The 22,698-nt window shown below is 38.3% G+C and overlaps 1 protein-coding gene across 1 annotated transcript in view; it reads right to left on the bottom strand.

Moving 5' to 3' along the window:
- The window catches only part of THSD7A (thrombospondin type 1 domain containing 7A), a 446,988-nt gene that overhangs the window by 56,906 nt on the left and 367,384 nt on the right, over positions 1-22,698 (bottom strand). The window contains exons 10-13 of the mRNA XM_070470953.1: positions 21,975-22,107; positions 20,471-20,574; positions 6,263-6,457; positions 4,554-4,817 (exon numbers count right to left, since the gene is read on the bottom strand). Of these exons, the coding sequence (XP_070327054.1) occupies positions 4,554-4,817; positions 6,263-6,457; positions 20,471-20,574; positions 21,975-22,107 (696 nt within the window). The remainder of the gene's footprint in view (positions 1-4,553; positions 4,818-6,262; positions 6,458-20,470; positions 20,575-21,974; positions 22,108-22,698) is intronic.

Raw genomic sequence — 22,698 nt, 5'->3', positions numbered from 1 at the left:
ATATCGAGGTTAAATGATATCATAATTCCGGAAATTCTACCTCCTGTTCTGGCAAATTTTAAGAGTGATTAACTGGAGAAGTACCTAGTACTATGTGCATAGGCAATCAATTTCTAGTAAACCAATCAAGTTCTTTGGAACAGACCCCGAGGCTAGGAAATACTGAGGGCAGGAGGAGAAGAAGGCAACAGAGAATGAAATGGTTGGATGGCATCGGTGAATCAATGGACATGAGTTTGTGCAAACTCTGGGAGATAGTGAAAGACAGGGAAGCCTGGCGGGCTGCAGTTCATGGGGGCAAAGAGTTGGACACGAGTTAGCGATGAATAACAACAATAATCAAGGTCTTAGAGGATTCTAGCAGTGAGGAGAAAATGTGTAATTTGGTTTCTGAGTGATTTACAGTCTGTGGCCAATAGTGACACTGTCCAAGATTTCGTAGCAAAAGTAAATATACATAGTTTGTATTATGAGGTTAGGAGAGATAATAGCCAAAAATCTATTCCTATATTAACATTTGTGTGGGAACTATATTTAATACCATGTATCAGGAGGAGTGAACATTTATTTGGCTCCCAGGTATACTTTAAGATCTGATTTTTGGAGTATTGGTATTGCTTTTCAGTAGAGTCTATCACTATGAGAAATTCTAAACAGAATTGTGCCTTGAGTTACAGATGTTTTTAAAAAAATGGTAACCACACGGGAAATGACCTAAAATAATATACTTAAACTGATGACAGTCAAACTGTTTTGTCAGTATAATAACTGATAATATGAACCACAGATGGATAACACAGATTAAATAGAAATGCCATAAGGCTACTATTGAACAGGACAGGGGATTACTGTCTTTGCACTGCACACACGTGGGGATCAATTTTATGTTTAAACTGAAAGCTGTAAGAGACTTTTCTTGAAAGCCACTTGAAAACCCCATTTGCACCATACATCTGGAAAGCTGATTTGGCTGAGCAAAGGCAGGGGTCATAGAAACTGCAATTTAGAGAACGCCTAGGATAGGGTACCAAAGTGATAGCATTCCACTACCAGGATTGACAGAACATCAGTAGTAATTCCAAAGAAATCAGGCAACAGAGTCAATTTCCTCAGACTTTGAGTAAAACTGTTAGTAAACAGTAAAATATCCCACTGGATATGCATCATAGATCAGATTTAATGAGAAAGGAGAGATACTGAATAGACACAAACAGTTCACTTTATCTTTGGTCCTTTCACAATTTCCATGAAGTTCAGTGCTTCCAGGGACCCACCTTTTTCCTAGATGTGCTTTTCTTTTAAAATACAGTACTGAATTCTTCACGCTTTGAATTGACAGTGCTAAGGCAGGAAGTCTACTGATTTTGGTCAATTTCAGTTTTTTCTGTAGTTGTACTTTTTTCAAGGGATCAAACATTTTTGTCGAGAAGACTCTTGAGGGTCCCTTGAACTGCAAGGAGGTCAAAGCAGTCAATCCTAAAGGAAATCAGTCCTGAATATTCATTGGAAGGACTGATGCTGAAGCTGAAACTCCAATACTTTGGTCACCTGATGTGAAGAGCTGACTCACTGGAAAAGATCCTGATGCTGGGAAAGATTGAGGGCAGGAAGAGAAAGGGACAACAGAGGATGGGATGGTTGGATGGCATCACCGACTCCATGAACATGAGTTTGCACAAGCTCCAGGAGTTGGTGATGGACAGGGAAGCCTGGTGTGCTGCAGTCCATGGGGTCACAAAGAGTCGGACACGACTGAGCAATTGAACTGAACTGAAACATTTTCACGAGAGTCACAAGATATTTTTAAAGTTTTTTTTCTTTTTTTGTCTAAAAATAAGATTGACTGTTAAGCGGTTGACTGAAGTGCTCATGCATCTAATTAGCAAATCAGGGTAAAAGAGAGAACAGATGAGAGTCATTCTGAAAGTTTACAGGCTATATTAAAAACAAATGATTATCTTGCTGATTCACTACGAGTAACAATTTAGAATGTGAGCAAACACTTACATGCTACAAGTCAGGAGAAACAATTTTAAAGTGATCTTCAATTTTACATTTTAATGACTAACTATGGATCTTCCTCATTATCATCATATCACCTCAGAATGGGAAGTGCATTTACATTTTTCCTGCTATTTATAGCACCTATGCTATTTACCTTCTATGAAGAGTACATCACATGAAATGCCAGCCTGGATGAAGCACAAGCTGGAATCAAGATTGCAGGAGAAATATCAAGTCTCAGATGTGCAGATGATACCATTCTAATGGTAGAAAGTGAAAAGGAACTAAAGAGCCTCTTGAGGAGGGTGAAGAGAGGAGAGTGAAAAAGCTGGTTTGGAAACTCAACATTCAAAAAACTAACATCATGGCATCTGGTCCCATCACTCCATGGCAAATAGAAGGGGAAAATGTGGAAGTGGTGATAGATTTTATTTTCTTGGGCTCCAAAATCACTGCAGACAGTGATTGTAGCCATGATATGAAAAGACGCATGCTCTTTGCGTCTTTAGACGTTTGATAGGAAAGCTATGACAAACCTAGACAGCATATTCAAAAGCAGAAACATCACTTTGCCAACAAAGATCTGTATAGTCAAAGCTATGGTTTTTCCAATAGTCATGTACAGCTATTAGAGTTGAACCATAAAGAAGGCTGAGTGCCAAAGAATTGATGCTTTGGAACAGTGGTGCCGGAGAAGACTCCTGCGAGTCCCTTGAACAACAAGGAGATCAAAGCAGTCAATCCTAAAGGAAATCAGTCCTGAATATTCACTGGAAGGACTAATGCTGAAGATCCAATACTTTGCCCACGTGATGCAAAGAACTGACTCTTTGGAAAACACCGTGATACTGGAAAAGATTGAAGGCTAAAAGAGAAGGGGGTGGCACAGGATGAGATGGTTAGATAGCATCAATGACTCAGTGGACTTGAGCAAAGTCTGGGAGATAGTAAAGGACAGAGGAGCCTGGTGCGCTGCAGTTGATGGGGTCGCGTTGGATACACTGACTTAGCAACCAAACAACAAAAATGTTATTTGATACAGAGAATAAAAAAGCAATTACAGAAGTTTTTCAAGGCATACTAAACTTAATATTGTTCTAAATGCATAGAATAGTCTTAAATTTAGAAATGCACATATACTAACCTGCAAAATTCTTATATCCAGAGCTTCAACATAATGGAGTCTTATAATGGGGGCTCCTATCACTAGACTTTGATATAACAGTAATTATGAAATAAGGTTAAAAAAAAAAGTCAGGGTTTTTGGAAACTTCATTTTGGTAACAGATTTAAGAGATTCCATAAGTATCATGTGAGATGATCCTATTAGTTCATGTTGTCTTCTGAGATACATAATAAAACTGGAGGAGTTCTGTTCTGATAGCAGAAGTTATTTCAGCAAGGTTGGCGGGCAGCTACCATGTACCTCTCTCCTAGTAGTTCAGTTCATCTTTCTCAGGTCACCTCCATGAAGGGAGGAAGATCACTGTCCAATGTTGGCAAATATTGGTACAAAAATATTTTGTGACATCTGTGACATCCTCAAATGACATCTGTGATTCAGGCTGACCCATAGGAGACTGATCTCATTCCATAATAAAATGACAGATACATTAAAAGAATGAAGAAATATTGCTTAAAGCTGACTGTATTATGACATAGAACCAGAGTTCACTACATACTTTGGTCAAAACTACTCTTTACAAACTTTCGGCAACTCATCAACACAGTATCTTAGCTTCGTTTTTTGATATGCCTTTTGTTTCTTTAGAAAACAAAAGTTTCCTAACTCTATGTACCTTTTTCTGGTTTTGTTTGTGTGGGCCAGTCTCAACTTAATGATGAATAAACAAAACATGCTCGAGTTTTCATGAATTACGGCTTTCAATCTTTCTCCTCTGCCACTGAATGTACCTTAGGCACATCACGAATCTTGCCAGTTCAGTTCTTAAAAGTCTGTCTAGTTCAAAATTATTCTCAAATTATACTCACATCTTCTGTACTCCTCCCATGTCTGTACACAGACTTGCTGGGGATTGTCAAGCCTACTCAGCAGACCCTGAATCAGCCCCAGAGGAGGTCTCTGGCACCATTCTGCGTACATGTAAGGTTTCCCTGGTGGTTCAGTCAGTAAAGAATCTGCCTGCAGTGCAGGAGACCTGGGTTCAATCCCTGGGTTGGCAAGATCCCTTGGAGGAGGGCACGGCAACCCACTCCAGTATTCTTGCCTGGAGAATCTCATGGACAGAGGAGCCTGGCGGGCTCCAGTCCATATGGTCACAAAGAGTTGGACATGACGGAACGACTAAGCACTGCACAGCAAGGCTTCCCTGTCACCAACTTTGGGACTTTGTTGCCAACTTCTGGACAACGAGACAAGTGCCACTGAATGTCCTGTTATATATGAATGACAGGCACACAGCGTGGTGGTGCCCCAGTGTTCCGTGTAGAACTCACCTCGGTAACCTTTCATTTCCCTCCACTCTGAGACACGTGCGTTTCAACCCCAAAGATAACAAATGTATGAGAGTGAGGAAGAACTGCAGTACCGTGGCTGTTGCACCTGGACGTCTCCACGAGCCTGCCGTTCTGGTCATAGCACGCCATCGCCTGGTAGCGGTATCCTTGACCACACTCCTTGGTATCTCCTTGGACCTTCATTCCCAGCAACACTTCCGCTTTCCCCTCTGGCAAAATGCAGTCGGACCAGTTTCCCACAGGCTGTGCATTATACTTGTCACAGGGGCAATACTGCGTCTCAATCAGGGGGTACAGATGAGAATTTTTACATTTTTCCTTCTTCTTACTTTTTCCTATGGAGAAAATTAAGTTAGAAAACACTGTTATTAATACCAAGCATCCCTAAGTTTTTTTTTTTCTTTCCTACCTTCCTTTCTTTATTTTTAACTGTATTCAACTGTAGCCTATAAATAAATGCTAGTTTCTCCCTCTGCAGTGCTTTTTATGTAGGTTTTTGTTAGCACTGGGTGCTTTGCACGGTGAAAATTTTCTTTTTTCTTCTCAATTAAAAATAGCCCATTTTGAATAAGGCACTAACTGTTGTGCTGAATTTTACACTCCTCGAAAGGATTAAAATCCTCTCAAATGATCACATTCTTTCACTGACTGGGGAGTCTGAAGTAACTGCATAAATATCTCCTTTATAATCTGTACAAAAATATGTCATGAAGAGAGACAGTCACTGCACAGACCCACACAGTTAACTAACTTTCTGTTAAGTCCAAATAGATGGTATAGTTATATAAGGGGTTATAGTTCAGAAAATCAGAGTTTCGCATTTACTTTTCTGATTGTGATTTCACATCTTTCAATAGTCCTGAAGAACAATCCTTTTGACAAACTTGGTGATTAATGTAGGGAATAATGATATTAAAATGTTTAATATCAAATACAAATATTAGATATAGTTTATGTGTAAATCTAAATAAATTCTCTTGTAAGATAAACAATGAGTACAATAGTGATATGTGCCTGAATAAAACCATTATTTTAATTAGATTACATATATTTATGCCATATATATTAATTATATTGCACATAACTAGTTACATATGTCTTACATATATATTTAACTTTCATAAGCTGCCTTATACAGTTTTCAATAGTCTTCATTATGACAGCTGGTTCATCTTACCACTTCAAATTCTGAATACTCTACTAGCATGAATATTTTTAGGTTTCTTTGGCCACTGACAGTATTTTTGAATGCATCAGAGTTTAGTTCAGCATGATGGCTCCTGTTTCTGCTCGTTATGCTTTTTACCACTGTGACTATCTTTTAAAATAAAGCTTTCAGATACAGAATTAATGTCGTATTTTTCTTCTAGATGATGAAGGATAATCTGAGGTTGTGACAAGGAGGACGACTTAAGAAAGTCAAGTCTCAACCTCTTCCTGTGTTTCTAAGAAACTTTTTTTCTCAGCACCTCACAGTCTACTGGTAATTCAACAAAGGTACATGTTTAAACCAAAAAAGTAATCTAGCACAGATTGTTTAGGCAGACAGAGTTCAATTTCCAAGGCTACTTTTTCTACTAAAAGTACACAATGCATCTGTCTCGGCTACCTTATGTTAAAATCCAGCTCTGAATCCACTGCCATATTAAGTGTTAGGACATTAAGAATAAGGCATAACCATGCATTTTCCAAATACATTGTCAGAACTATCTTGTTCTGATGTTTTATTATGTTTTTCTGCCTTGGCAAGAGCTGGCTTTGGTATCCCAATTATTCTTACCAACGATAGTGCGCTTTCTGGTCCTAACTGCGCCACAGTCTCCATTGCATGAAGAAAATCTGGACCAGCTGGTGAGCTGACAGTCATCTTGGCAAGGCATCTGGCAGGCTTGGGTAAGCGCTGGCACAGGGCCTGCATACCGGAGGCATTCATGGATGCTAGCCTGCCCTCCATCTTGCTTTCGACAAGTGATGGCTAAAGGAAAAGCAAAGGGCTATTTATCACGAATTTGAATGTCTGTACTTACCCTTAGTCAGGAATTAACCTAACATTGTTTTACTTAGTCGGAGAAATCCTCTTTTGATTCTTTATTTGCAGCAGAAATCTGGTAGGAGTGTTTCTAGTAATCACAGTGGTCATTAAATTGATCCTATAGCATTTTAAAAATAACAGACAACCGTAAGACACAACAGAAGCAAACATACGTACACAGCAGTTTTTATTAGATGTTATTAAGGATTTTGGGGCTTCCCTGGTGGTTCAGATGGTAAAGAATCTGCCTGCAATGCAGGGTGACCTGGGTTCAATCCCTGGGTCAGGAAGATCTCCTGGAGAAGGGCATCCATTCCACAATTCTTGCCTGGAGAATTTCAAGGACAGAGGAACCTGGCGGGCTACAGTCCATGGGACTGCAAAGAGTCAGACATAATTAAGCAACTAATACTCACTTTCAAGGATATTAAGTCATATGTGGATTATATTTAGAAATGAATTATTTAAAAGAGAAAATAGGCTCTGCTGCCCATGGAAATTACCAGGCAAGAATACTGGAAGGTATTGCCGTTTCCTACTCCATGGTATCTTCCTGATCCAGGGATCCAATCCACGTCTCCTGCATTGGCAGGCAGATTCTTTACCACTGTGCCAGCTAGGAAGCCCATAGAAGGGTCTTAGTGGCAGTCAACTCTTTGGAAGGTTTGGGTGAGGAAGAATGTTTATGAAGCTTGTCACAGAGCTCCATTTGCATAAAAGAAGCATGTTTCCTTCTAAAATTACATTGAAAGCTTCTTGTGATGGCTTTGAAGCGATTAATGATTAATGGGAGAGGGCAGTGTCAAAGTCCCTCCCTACTTCCCTCTGTGTACAAGTTCTTCGCATGCACAAATAACAACCATGAGATTAAAATGAGGACAAGGGTGGGACGAATTGAGACAGTAGCACTGAAATGTATATACTGCCATATGTAAAACAGATAGTTAGTGGGAAGTTGCTGTATAACACAGGTAGCTCAACCTGGTGCTCTGCGGCAACCGAGAGGGGTGGGATGGGGCGCAAGGCGGGAAGAAGGTTTAAGAGGGAGGGAACATACGAATACTTATGGCTGATTCATGCTGGCGTACGGCAGAAACCAACACAAAGCAATTATCCTCCAGTTAAAAAAATTAAGACAAAACTTTTAGCAATCTTAATCTATCACACCATAGTTGACATTTCCAATAACTGCACATGGAGTCTCAAAAAAGGGTCAAATAATTTTGGTTTACATATTTTAGTTTTCCCAAGATATTGTTCGACTGAATTTTTAAAACCTAGTCATTGTTTTATTACCTATTGAACATAGACATAAAATTGCTTTAAAGGTAAAAATGTCTTAAAAAGAGCAAGTGATATCTAAGTCCTCTTTCCTCCTGCAGCCATTTCCCCCCTATTGGTTTTAGAAATAATTCATTTTTTATTGGGGAAGCAGAAGAAACATTTAGACCTTGGTCCTAAAGTTAAGTCTTCATTGAACCAGCTTAAATGGCCCAGTCAGACTGATTTACATGGCCCTTTCAGCTTTATGGTCTAGACTGACACTGCAGCTGGTCTCTGCTCTGCTCAGAACTCTATCATCATGAAAAGAAGGTGAAGGAGCCTGACATTTTGATTCTAAATTATCATTAAGGCACACAGGGCCCCAGGTTAGATAGGATGCTCTGGATCTGAATGCTAAAACTTAACACCCTATAATACAGGAGTGTGTGATGGGGTGTGTAAAAAGATTTAACAGCTTTATCCAAGGAAGACTTTCTCTGTGTACAGTGAACACAACTTGTTGGTACTGCTCTAGGAAAAGTTGCATTAATTGGGCAAATGCAGGTGAAAACACTTATTTCTTAGTTCTAGATCTCTCTTCATTTAATATGCACAACACTGGAAGAGCCAATTTGTATGAAACGAACAGAGGTCCATGAATTTTAAAGGTATGAAAACCTGGTTGAGTGGAGAATGGTAGACTTTAGGAAGTTGATGTGGCAGGAAAAAATATTAAGTGCTCCAAGAGACTCTCACCTCTTGGAAGAAGAGTTGTCTGGTGGACTGTCGTCATCAGATCAGTGCCAGGTAGAGGCTCTCACATCAAGCTGCAGATGATCATCACCTGGATAGCTCTGGGAACATGCGCATGCCCTTGCTAAACTCCAACATTCTGATTTAACTGGTTGAGGGCAGGGTCCCAGGCATTAATATAATTTTTAAAGCTCCCTGGGAAGCAACAGTTAGAACTAGACAAGGAACAACAGACTGGTTCCAAATAAGAAAAGGAGTACATCAAGGCTGTATATATTGTCACCCTGCTTTTTTAACTTATATGCAGAGCATATCATGAGAAACACTGGGCTGGAGGAAGCACAAGCTGGAATCAAGATTGCCAGGAGAAATATCAATAACCTCAGATATGCAGATGACATCACCCTTATGGCAGAAAGTGAAGAACTAAAGAGACTCTTGATGAAAGTGAAAGAGGAGGGTGAAAAAATTGGCTTAAAACTCAACATTCAGAAAACTAAGATCATGGCATCTGGTCCCATCACTTCATGGCAAATAGATGGGGAAACAGTGGAAACAGTAGCTGACTTTATTTGTCTGGGCTCCAAAATCACTGCAGATGGTGATTGTAGCCATGAATTTTTTTTCCTGCTTTTTATTTTTTTAATTTTTTTTTCTTACATGTGTTCCCCATCCCGATCCCCCCTCCCACCTCCCTCTTCATCCCATCCCTCGGGGTCTTCCCAGTGTACCAGCCCTGAGCACTTGTCTCATGTATCCAACCTGGGCTGGTGATCTGTTTCACCCTTGATAGTATACTTGTTTCAATGCTGTTCTCTCTGAACATCCCACCCTCACCTTCTCCCACAGAGTCTAAAAGTCTGTTCTATACATCTGTGTCTCTTTTTCTGATTGCATATAGGGTTATCGTTACCATCTTTTTAAATTCCATATATATGCATTAGTATACTGTATTGGTCTTTATCTTTCTTGCTTACTTCACTCTGTATAATGGGCTCCAGTTTCATCCATCTCATTAGAACTGATTCAAATAAATTCTTTTTAATGGCTGAGTAGTAATCCATAGTGTATATGTACCATTGCTTCCTTATCAACAGCCATGAAATTAAAAGACGCTTACTCCTTGGAAGGAAAGTTATGACCAACCTAGACAGCATATTAAAAAGCAGAGACATTACTTTGCCAACAAAGGTCCATCTAGTCAAAGCTATGGTTTTTCCAGCAGGTCATGTATGGATGTGAGAGTTGGACTGTGAAGAAAGCTGAGTGCCAAAGAATTGATGCTTTTGAAGTGTGGTTTTGGAGAAGACTCTTGAGAGTCCCTTGGACTGCAAGGAGATCCAACCAGTCCATCCTAAAGGAGATCAGTCCTGAGTGTTCATTGGAAGGACTGATGTTGAAGTTGAAACTCCAATACTTTGGCCACCTGATGTGAAGAGCTGACTCATCTGAAAAGACCCTGATGCTGGGAAAGAATGAGGGCAGGAGGAGAAGGGGATGACAGAGGATGAGATGGTTGGATGGCATCACCAACTTGATGAACATGGGTTTGGGTAGACTGTCTCACATCAAGCTGCAGATGATCATCACCTGGATAACTTTGGGAACACGCGCATGCCCTTGCTAAACTCCAAAATTCGGATTTAACTTGTTGAGGCCAGGGTCCCAGGCATTAATATCATTTTTAAAGCTCCCTGGTGATTCAAACATGCATCAGTGAAATGAGACCAGTGCTCTAGTAGGCAGTGTATTTCCAGAGGCATCAGATACTCCTGGAATGCTATTCAAGTTGAAGATTTCTGGATTCATTCCAAAGCTCCTGGATGAGATCTCTATGTGTGGGGCCAGGGAATATGCATTTATTTTCAAGTTACTCGGATGGTCCTCATGCCCATTCAAGCTTAAGGCCTACAAGCCTGAGTATTCAAGTCACTAGGATATGTTTGCCTGAGACTGGTGACTAAAACTGAAGGTCCTCTGGTGCCCAATTTCCCAAAGCTTGACAATGGCTGAGCACGCGGGAATGAGCTAAGGGGTACAAGGAGTAGACCAAAATGAGCATCCAGGTAGGTGGGAGGACTGTTAACTGTGGATAGGAGGAATCCACAAAATGCAGTGTATTAATAAGCTTATGTGATTTTTCAATTCTCTCTACACCTGCTTGAACACTTTATACAATAGAAGCTCTGATGGTTTGCAGCCAAAGTTGCCCCCAAGGATGCGTAAGAGGAAGGATTGATAAAGAGGAAAATATTAGATCTTTACTCATCAGGATATGTAGGAACCTCAAAAATTATTATTTTGTAAAATAAGAAATTTAACCATAAGAGTTTTAAGCTGTTGATAGTCACACTGTTTATAACTAAAAGAAAAAAAATCTACAAAACTAAATTTATGTTCTTTGAAAAAAGATGAGTTTTATCTAAGCATCCAATTTGGCTCTCTGAAATACAGACTTGACTATAAATCTTTTAAACTAAATGCAATTGCCTTGGGTACTCCATTAAGGTTTTATAAGGTTCTCTCTTATAAATTTTTTTTCACAATTGTTCCAACCATCATCACATTAAGGGACATGAAAAACCAAAATAAAGTAAAACTACTATCAACACGATTCTAGAAACTAATTTCTTCTGTGCAAATCTATATCATTTACATAAATCTAAAGCTTATATTCCTGTAGTATGCAAACTCTCAAAAAGTATTTCAAGTAGTTCAAAAGAAAAAAATGCGTAAAATTCCCATATTTGTTCTCAGAAACCCACTCAGCACTCCACTCCCTTTATCTGAGAGTTTAGGCAGTGTATTTTGAATGAATTACTTACGCAATGTTATCCAAACAAGCAGCAACAGCACCATTTGTACAATATATTGAAACTTATCATACATCTCAACTTGTTTCTATTCTGACTTGGAGGAAATACAACAATTCAAATAGGAATGTAATCTGAAATGAACTTCCTGCTATTAGGGTGAAGAAAATATAAATGTTTGGAAAGGAAACCATCTGAGTTCTTAACTTTACAAATCTTAGAAATCATCTTTAAGCATAAGACACTGAAAATAGGGTGGTTTTAACTGTAGAAAAGATGCATCATCCTAAGCATGGTTTCCTAGCACATGAGAAAGCTACATATACACAGACACTTGTATTTACAGGTGCAGGCTGTGTATCTTGTGAATAATGATTACGCAAGTTTTTCCTTTGGGCTGAGGCATTATTAGGAAGATGGCCCAAACCCATGCTGCCCTATGGATAAATTACCATTAAAATGAGCATGAAAGCTTCTTAGTGAGGTCAGCATATGTAAAAACAATTATTTTAAAGCAAAATTCCTTCTTTAACTCTATGCTGATTATATCAATCTGTTTTATTTATAATGTTATCTTATTTATACGAAGCACAGAAGTTATTTAAGTGTCACGGATGGGTAGCTTCTAGTAGGCTGAAAGCCTAGAAGATATCCATGTGACTACCTTGGGGGTTACTTGTAAATTAAGCAAGGCAAGCTCAGCCCAACAATACTGAGGAAATGTTGGAAAGATAAGTAAGAAAGCCAGTTTCTTCAACAAGTCAATGCTCTGAAGAAAGGAGAACAAATTGTTATATTAAAGGTCACTGAAGAAATATTCTAAGCAAATGCAATGTGGAGACATTCATGAATCCAAATTGGAACAAACTGCTTGTAAACAGACAATTTTGAGACAATGGGGGACAGTTAAATGTGGTATGAATATTAGACATGGTAAGAATTACACTTAATTTTGTTTAGTGTTATAATAATACTTTGGTTATGTTTAAAAAATTAGATGTGTATCTTAACTAGGCGTTGTTTTAAAATACTCTAGCAAAATCTCTTCACATGTGTGAGGAGCAGATGATGACCAAGAGTGACAACATGTTACAATCCTTTCAAGTTATGTCAGTGATGACTACACTGCTACTATTCAAGACATCAGTCTCTCTACTTTTGTGTATCTTTGAAACATCCCATAAATTTAAATAAAAAGATTAATAAGTAGAATAAGTAGAGCCAATCCCAGAGTGTTTCCATGTAAGTTGAATTTTGAATTACGTTTTAAAGAGGAGAATAATAAAGGTTTCTGAAATGAAAGGAATAGATAACATTAGTTTGAGCTAAAAGGACATGGGTATCTGGGTTATGCATATATGAGCATGTAAATGGAAGGCTACTGATGCAGTTCTGAAGTAAATCTAATAGAATTCAGAATGGAGTTGCTCATCTTCATTTTTTTGAAGAGGAATGAAATGCCCTTACTATTCTAGATGCACCAAAAGAAGGCATTCTATTGGTCTGTGGATTACCCTTCAGCATGTAAGGCCAAGTTGTCATTTTGTCTGAATAATCAGAGTGAAATAAACGACTAGATTGAAAATTCGTACACAGAAGTTCATTACAGGAAACAGAATAAGATCAATGCCCGAGTGGAGTGAAAGCTGTTAGATTCTGTGTAATGAACAGTTCAAGGAGCTCTGAGGCCTTATTTATTAAATTGAGCCATATTAACATGGCTTTTCCCACAGTGACCATGGCTGGGTAGCGCTGCAGACAGAATATGATCACCTGACTGAGCAATTAGAGGAGTAATTTTTTTTTTCCTATAGTATTACGAAAGAAAAAAAAAGACAATAGTGAAAATGGATCATGTAGAAATAAAAGAGAAAAAGCTTAATGTGAGTGGGAGCTAGTTACCACGAGACCTAATTGTGCTTAGAAATAAGATCAAACCTATAAATAATGCAAGAGGGCTCCAGTTCTTTACTACGTGGATTTAATGATCTTGGTCTTTCTCTGTGTGAAAGAGAATTTCATGGACAAGTCTGCCAAATTACACTCCCTAATTACAATTTGTGAATGTAACTCTGGCCGAATGGAAAGAAATGCACCTTTTTTTTTTTACTGATCTTAAATAGTTACCAGTGATCTCTAGTCTCACTGATACTCTTAATACATGCAAAAGTCCTTGTGTAGAGACTTACTAGGAAATAATAATCAGCTCCCCGTGGAGCAGCACAGACCAGGGTCAGTTAGATCCTTGACTGGGCGCTGGGAAGGGTTAACTGACTGCATCACAGTGAACAGGACACTGAGGAACCATCACAAAGACATCCCCGTGTCAAGCATACTCTATCAGCTATTTAAAAAACGGCAAATGCTACTCATTATTTTATGACAGGGCTGTCAGAGATCTAAAAACCGAAGTCCCCAAATCAACTAGAATGCTGATATTCATAGAAAACTAGAAGACGTAATTTAAAAGCAGAAATAATTCTACAAGTTTTAAATAACAACTTACATCAATGAAGACTATGAAGATACTGTATAGTAATTAGTAAGCACTAATAGTATATATATATATATATATATATAATATTAATATAATTAATATTAAATATCATGGGCTTCCCTAGTAGTTCAGATGGTAAAGCTTCTGCCTGCAATGCAGGAGACCCAGGTTCAATCACTGGGTCGGGAAAATCCCCTGGAGAAGGAAATGGCAACCCACTCCAGTATTCTTGCCTGGAGGATACAGGTGCCTGGGAGGCTACAGTCCATGGCAAAGAGTTGGACATGACTGAGCAACTAATGCACACACACACACGCAATATTATATATTAGCCCAAAGAAGAGTTTAAAAATCATGTCTGCACAAATTTCTTTACAGCAAACTCCTTGGCTCTTTTCTACCTAGTTCTCTTTCTACGCCATTATTTTCATTCCTATTATAAAACAATCTCTGAAAATTAATAGATTAATGTGAGTTTCTGAGATAAATTGGCCCAGATCTTCTGGGCCTAACCCCAATAATGCCTCTAAGGTAAAATCTTTTAGAAATTAACTGAGAGAGAGATACCAAGGGTGCCAATACTATTTAAGCCACTATTTGCTCACAAAAAATAACAGCATCAATTATAGTTAAATACTTATATCTCACCCTCTACAAATTCATTTAGATTTAATTTTGTTGGGAGGAAAATTAGAACCTTCCTTTTTATTTCTAGACTTTCCTTTTGTAACCTTTTTAACCAACATATGATACAGGGTAGGGACTCCCAGGGCCCAGAGCATCCCTGCATGTGAGGCATACAATTGAAGTTTTTTTCTTTTCTGTGGTCTGGACTTGAGAATACATCTGAATCAGGCTGGCTTCCATGTAAAGACTGATGTTGGATCTTAGTGATGGATCAACATCATAGTGGACATTCCTTGGCGTGCAAGGATACAGAATGTGTGGGAGATCAGGCAGGGTTGACCCCGGGGACTATTAACTCTAGTTCCCTCTAAATTACAGAAAATACACTTGGCAGGAGGTAGCATCAAGATCAACACAGAGACTGAGAAAGAATAAATTTGACTTTATGAAATCCAAGGATCTAATCTATGATATTTTTGGATCATATTCCTGATATAAATATATCATAAGGTAATAAACACTGTTAAAATATATATACTAGTAGTGATTGATATTACTCCCTTAGGACAGTTATAGAGAAAAAAATAAATAAAATGTCCAAAACTGTCATTAATATGAGCCACCTCTTTTATTTTGAATGCAAATGTAATGATGACTCTAGCTACAGCTGTAGGGCTATGTTTCAATGACATAGTCACTGACCAATCAATAATTTAGCCCTCTAAATGCCACCTAAACTGTAGAAATGTGAGCAGAGAAAAGAGACAGGAGAGGTTACAATTCTATTAAAAGTTTATACCAAGTGACTTGAATAGCACAAAGCAGATATAACCTGTATACACTTAAAAATTAAATAGACTGTAGATATAATTTTGTTATTTGCATTTCTTTTATTGACAATATTATAGGAAATATACCTATTTCAAAAGCCTTCTAAAATTTCCCTGTGAGATTTAAGAATGATTTAAAGTTGCAAAACCCTTTAAATTCCTTCTTTAAAATTCTTTTTCTCCTCTCTCTTTTCAGTGCTTATACCACTAGATAAGGGATCCCCTGGTGGCTCAGCAGTGAAGAATCTGTCTGCAATGCGGGAGACAGAGGTTTGATCCCTGAGTCAGGAAGATCCCCTAGAGGAGGAAATGGCAACCCACTCCAGTATCCTTGCCTGGGAAATCCCATGGACAGAGGAGCCTGGTGGGTTACAATCCATGGGGTCACAAAAGAGTCAGATGTGATTTAGCGACTAAACAACCACCACCACTGCTAGATGAAATTTTCTGGAAGCACCATTCTCAATATCCAAAGCCTTGATAAAGTTCCTTATTACTTCTAACTCCCTATTGTGTTCTAATGTAAAGCATTTCCATAGAGAGTACTTTCATATAGGTTTGAAATATACAGAATGTAGACCTGTTCATGACTGCATTTACCTGACTGGAGTAGAATCTTCCGATCTTCTTACACCTGTGTTATTCTAACTCGTTTGTGGGGAAGGCTGATTCTCATTGATTTGCTTTCCAAGGAGTGCCAGCACTGGGATGATAAGCAGCTACTGTTAGTGACTCTTTATTAAAGAGACTCTGGGAGCATAACTGCTTTCCATTCCATTGCAACGCATCACCGTAGCTGATAGCTCCTACAGCTGGAGTTATGCTAATAATAGAATTAAGAGTCAAACTGAACATCTGTCTATAATGGCTGTGCTGTGCTAAGTCCCTTTAGTCATGTCTAACTCTTTGCAAATGCTATGGACCATAGTCTGCCAGGCTCCTCTATCCATGGGATTCTCCAGGCAAGAATACTGGAGTGGGTTGCCATTTCCTTCTCCAGGGGATGTTCCCCATGTAAGGATCAAACCCACATCTCTTAAGTCTCCTGCACTGGCTATTTTTGTTGTTGCTGTTGTTGTTAGCAAGTGGCTAACAGTACATACAGTTGACTCCATACGAGGACGATGAGGGCAGCTTGCTAGAAGCTGGTAAAAGAACTAAGGGTTATATTTTTTTCTACTAATAGGAAAGGCTCGAGTCATTTTGGAAAAAATGAATGGTGACTTTCCAAGTGTTCTTCTGAGTGATGTGTAGTATATGAGACACATACAGTATTTCCTTTCTATTCATACTTAGTAAATTAATTCTTCTTTTGGTTTATACAACATTTTTATTTACTGAAGAAATCTAAATTATCCTTCAAAATGTAGTTTACATCAAAATGAAGGACAGAATAAATCCTGTTCTTCTTTTTGAGTCTTGAAATGCAGTGTTTTACAATGAGTTTAGATAAAAATCTAAATTTGAGCTGAGATTTCATAAGATTTTTAGTTATAAGAGAAGATTCACACAGAGTATTTAACTCTCTTTAAAAAATAATCCCCTATGCCATACACACTGAAAATATTAGAGTTAAAAACTATATGATCGTCTTTGACTTACTTAGGTCCATCTCTGCTGCTACTGTCTGCTACTATGTCCTAATGTTATTTTCTTCTATTACATTTTGAAAATCCATTTATTTTTACCCATTTTGACTACAGTGGTTTCAGTCTGAGTTCTTCAACCTTGCATTGTTACAACAATGCCCTGGCTGGCATCCAGACCCACGTGTCTTATCTTTCTAACTTACTCTGTACACGCTGACAGATAAAACACTGCTTTCATCAGGTCCTTTCTTGCACCACTTATCGAACAAGGTCTAAAATACTGATTCTGACATTTATGGCCCTCTACAAAATTACCCCGGGCTCCAGCTCACATCTTCAGAGCTTCAATCTATCCACTTTTCTGTGAACACATTTAATTTTTTTTGTTTGTTTTCCTTACCTCCGATGCTTAACTAATAGACTTGCTCTCATTTTCTATTCTTTTCTCCTTTCTATTTAATCTAATGTTATGGTACAAGTCAAGTCCCAGCTCATCCTTTAGATCTTTCTTAAGCTCTTTATGTTCAAATGACTACTTTTGCAATGGATTGGTTTCCGTCTTTATCTCCTCCTTGTTAGGCGATGTTACCAGTGATCTCATTTCCCTCAACGAATTAAGTTCCCTGGGCTGAACATCTTCATCCCTTCTTAACACTCATGGCTCTTTCTACACAGTCTTCTGAATGCAATCAGAGTCACAAGAGTGACTGGAACTAGAAAGTCTGAAGTATCAGGAAGGGGGAACAGCTTCTCCATAGTCTTTGCTCCGGAGAAGGCAATGGCACCCCCCTCCAGTGCTCTTGCCTGGAAAATCCCATGGATGGAGAGAAGCCTGGTGGGCTGCGGTCCATGGGGTCGCTAAGAGTCGGACACGACTGAAGCGACTTAGCAGCAGCAGCAGCAGCAGCAGTCTTTGCTCACTGATAATAATTTTTACTACATCATCTTACAATTTAGTAAGATACTAATTTCTTACATTCTTATTTTAATTATTCAAAAGAGCACAATTTGGCATTTTTAAAAGTCTCAGGATAAGGGCAAAGATGGAAATAAAACAAGAGTCTGACGGGTCAATTGTGCAGAGTGCTGAAAACAGCCATGACCATCAACAAAAGAATTCTTTGCCTTTCTACCATTAATACAAGATATTTTTATACTCTTAACTCTCTCCATTTCATACTTCTGTAGGAATATAGGCTCTGAGGAAAAATAAAATCTTTATCAAGGCAACAAAGAAAAAGATTATCTTCAGACAGAATTTAAAGGGGTTCTTCTAAGTATATGTATGCAGACATTACTTGTTATAATGAATAGTCAACTACGAAGAGGAATAAGCAGAGGTTTTCAGATTTGGAAATGAAAAGATCACTGGTAATCACCAAAAGAAAAGTTTTATATGGACTGTGTCAATAAAAAACTAAAGACCCATGTTAATACTGTTGCTTTTATGCCTACAACGATCTATGCACACATTCATTAGACCATGATCTAACAGGAAGGGGGAAGGAGTTAGCATTTAATGAAGATCTACTCAGATGGTAAAGAATCTGCCTGCAATGTGGGAGATCTGGGTTGGATCCCTGGGTTGGGGAGATCCCCTGGAGAAGGGAAAGGCTACCCAGTCCAGCATTCTGGCCTGGAGAATTCCAAGGACTGTATAGTCCATGGGGTCGCAAAGAGTCGGACACGACTGGGCGACTTTCACTTTCACTATGTGCAAAGCACTGTAAGGATCATTACTTTCTCAGCCTCAGACAGAAGAAATGAATAAACCAAGGTTGTGCAGTCAAGTAAGAGTTCAAAACTAAAGCTGTTTCCAACCTGTACAGTTTTTACATCTTAGAATTCCCTCAGTGCCTACAAAAATATAGTTTTCAACTGTTTTACCTAAATTCATTTGATGGCAGGATATTATCTGTGTATAGATTGTAGGATACGAAAAAATTGTAACAGATCATTTGGTCCAGCCCTCTTTTCTTTTTCTTTCCCCATCTAAATAAACTGAGACCTAGAAATGTAAAGGGATGAATAAAATTCACATTGTGTGAGTGAAAGAATTGGGACTAAAATTTAGGTTTCTTGATTCCTAAACGCATGCCTATTTTCATTATTAACTCTATGCAGGGTCCAGAATGTATGCAAATGTATGCTTGATTCAAGGGAAATTAGCAGGGCATGACAAGAAAGCCTTATATCACTCAATTTCTCATGAATGGTTTGAAATGGGGAGAAAGACTTTCAATTCTAAATACCTAAGTCTCTGAAACTGTGAAGGGAGAGAGTTATTTTTTAGCTGATGCTGATGGTAGAGGATACAGAATGAAAAATAAGCATTAAAACAAAATCCTGAAAATCACTAACTAGTTAATGTTAATTGTAAACTAAATGTTTCCAATGAAGCTTTCTAAAATGACTTTCAAAATAGAAGATTTTTACCAAAAATGATGCTATTTTTTTTCAAATTTAAAAAAAAGCAACCTTTACTCTGTAAAGAAAAGGAGTCCCAGATGAAATCAGCAAAAACTGGAATCAATTCTGTATGTTCACACTTTTACAATATCATCAAATATGTAACTACAAGTGAGGGTGCAAAACATGTTTTTATGAATTAAAGAGAGGTGGTTATGTATTCAATTACATATTCAAAGTACATTTTAAATATGTATCTGGAATTAAATGCTATAAGCAACACAAGTAACAAGAATCATGTACTCTTTACAGAATGAATTTGCTACATGTATAAAGAACACTTTTCAAAGCTTGGAATGAAAGTTTTATCCATAATATCTAGTAAATAATCATGGAAAGCTGGAAATATTTCCATATTTCATTTCTGCAAGATACCATGTTATCTAGCAGTGTCAACAGATTGTAGTCCACATATGGCAGGTTTTGAGTACAGAAGTTTGCCATTTAAAAATCAGTACTAAATATAAACTGAATTGGGGGTAGCCATGACAATGACAAGAAAGTCATTGCTGAGAATTTCTGGGAAAGTTAACCAATTATACTACATTATATGCATGCACATACATAATGCATATGGGCAAATATGTAAGAATCTTATTGATTGTTAAGGTGACAGGCAAAGTGTTACGGAATACCATGAGCCAAAAACTAATTACAAGAACAACAACAAAAACAAGCTGCACTGTACATTCTGATCATCTTTCAGATAAGCATGAATGGCAGTGTAATTAGAGGAGCTATGTTCGATCCCTGGGTTGGGAAGATCCCCTGGAGAAGAGAATGGCAACCCACTCCAGTATTCCTGCCTGGAGAATCCCATGGATAGAGGAACCTGGTGGGCTACAGTCCATGGGGTCACAAAGAGTCGGACACAAGTGAGCAACTAAAACAACAGCAATGACAAATGAACTACTAATGTCAAAGAACAAAAGACACAACTTAAAAAGACAGGTCTCCATGTTCTGGTTTGTGGTAGAATGGATAGTAGCAGATTTTTATGTGCTCTGCTTGCTTAGTGTGGCGTCAGAGTAACAAACTCTACAGGCAAGCTAGTGGTTAAATTAGTGATGCTGGAGAAATGTGAAGCAAATCAACTGTGGAATGGGGCCTCCCACCTCTTGCCTGCCGTCCGGGCCCACAGCCCTCCTGCGCTCCAGGGCTGTCCTGTTGCACGCTCCAAGGGACAAGCTGGCACCTGCGCCATTTGTGAGTCTTCCACCTACATGGAAAGAACAGAAGCCGCATACAGAGAGAAGCAAAGATGCCGGAGAAATCATAGTGATACAGTGCCACGGAGCCATGACTTTGACCACTAAGAAAGGAATTTGACAATGCTTCAGTCCTATCCAAATTCAATTTAAACTTCATCAAGGAATTATAAAAAGCAGCACTAAATATAAAAGTAGACTCTATGGCAGTGGAGACAAGGGTCCATCACTGTCAATTCCTACAGGAATGAACTCTACTGATAGTATTTAGCCTTTAAAAATTTCAAATTATTAAAAAAATTTTTTTAAGCTACATCATGAAGAATGTGGGATCTTAGTTTCCCATCCAGGGATCAAACCTGTGACCCCGCTCAGTGGAAACAGAGCCTTAACCACTGGACTACCAGAGAAGTGCCACATTTAGCCTTTTTAATGGTTAGGATTGCCAGCAAATGTAGCAGATAGTACCAGAAGTGCTGTGCTTCATTTTAAAAAGGTATATTTTATTTTATAATCAAGTTGTACAACTGCATTCAAGACATGAGCCTTTTGTATAATGCTCTTTTGATTATCATCATAGGGGTAACCCAGAAGGTGCAATTTATAATGCACTTCACAAAAACAAATCTCCCAAATAAATAAGTTTGGGCTAATAGTTAAAGTCCATCATGTAACCATACAATTACATTGTCTGTCATCTCAGAATTAAATACAGATAAACTAAGATGACAAATTTGCCATCAATTTCATCTTAAATTATTTTGTGATCACATTCCATCAATTGATGCCGTAATATTTCATTTGTTGGCACTGCAAGTTTTGTCAGGACTGTAGGTTTTCACTACATCAAGCTTCAATTAGGTACGTCTTAAAAATAGTTACGGAAAAAAAAAACTTTTCTCTAATAATTATCATGATGATGATATATATATAGCTTCAATAGCTTTACTTTCCTTGAGGTGACCAGAAATGAAGAGAACATCTTATTAATATCACTGATATAAAGATGTCATTTCCTGAGCCAGAATGCCAGCATTCATGAAGAACATGTGCTCTCTGGAGCTCAGAGGGAAAGGACTGCTTTGGCTATTTTTGAAAGCACATGTTTCATAATTATTAATCACTTTTCTGCATTTCCTATAGTTTATATCAACAAAAGAATTTTCCTCAAGCTCCCGAAGCTAAAAATAGAGCTTGGAAGTTTACACAAGTATCTGTGTCCCTGGAGATGATTTTGGCAGCAAAGCAGCTCTTTAAAAAAGGCAAGAGATGGTGCCCCCAGTCATAAACATCCTCAGTTCCACTGAGTCTGCGCATAGTGTTAGCTTCCTTTTCTTAACATCGGAAAGCGTAGGACCGGAAGTGTTTCTCTCAGTGCGTTGCTCACAAGGCTTTTCTTTCACCCCATTACCTGTAGCTCTGGCACGCTTGAGGGGCCTCGCAGGCCTTCTCTTCATAGAGTGGATCCGTGCAGTCCCTGCCTCCGTTGGCTGGCAGCTGAATGATGACCCGGTGCCGAGTCTGTTTCTTGATTCCGGAGTCCCCTGGAATGAAGCAGCTTTTTAACCTTTGTTCTCTGCACTGATAAAGAAATCTCCGAATACCAGCCTGTGTGAAGAAATTACATTGCCTCCAGCTACACGTCCTTTGACATCCCTGAATGAGAGGCCTCATCGAGTCATTTCCTCAATTCTCCCAAAGACTGCTTATATTGGAAGCCCAAGTAATTTATAATAAAGATGTGAAGAATGGAGAAAATAGTTCCATAGTCAGCTAGCCTTCCTAAGGCTCAGTTACAAGGGGACTGCTCTGTCTTATGTTTCTTTCCCCTTGAGAAATATGACAGATCTAATTAATTTATTTTTCTCTCCCTTAAGTTTATTTTCATGCCATTTCATATATAGCCCTGTTGACCACATGGGACTCATACACATAATGAACCTTTCTTATGAGAATATATTCAATGTTTTATGTGAAATTCTATTTCTTGGCTATTCACTTAATTTGAAATGTATAACTCATAAATTATTCCGGTTATTCATTATTCATGTTAAACAATTTAAGATCTTTAATTCAGGTCACATCCTAAACATCTGAGCTGCAATTTCCTAGAGGCAGAATTTTTAGAGAAGCAT

The sequence above is a fragment of the Odocoileus virginianus genome, chromosome 1, assembly GCF_023699985.2.
Source record: "Odocoileus virginianus isolate 20LAN1187 ecotype Illinois chromosome 1, Ovbor_1.2, whole genome shotgun sequence".
Classification (NCBI taxonomy): domain Eukaryota; kingdom Metazoa; phylum Chordata; class Mammalia; order Artiodactyla; family Cervidae; genus Odocoileus; species Odocoileus virginianus.
This window is presented reverse-complemented; position numbering and strand designations above follow the sequence as displayed.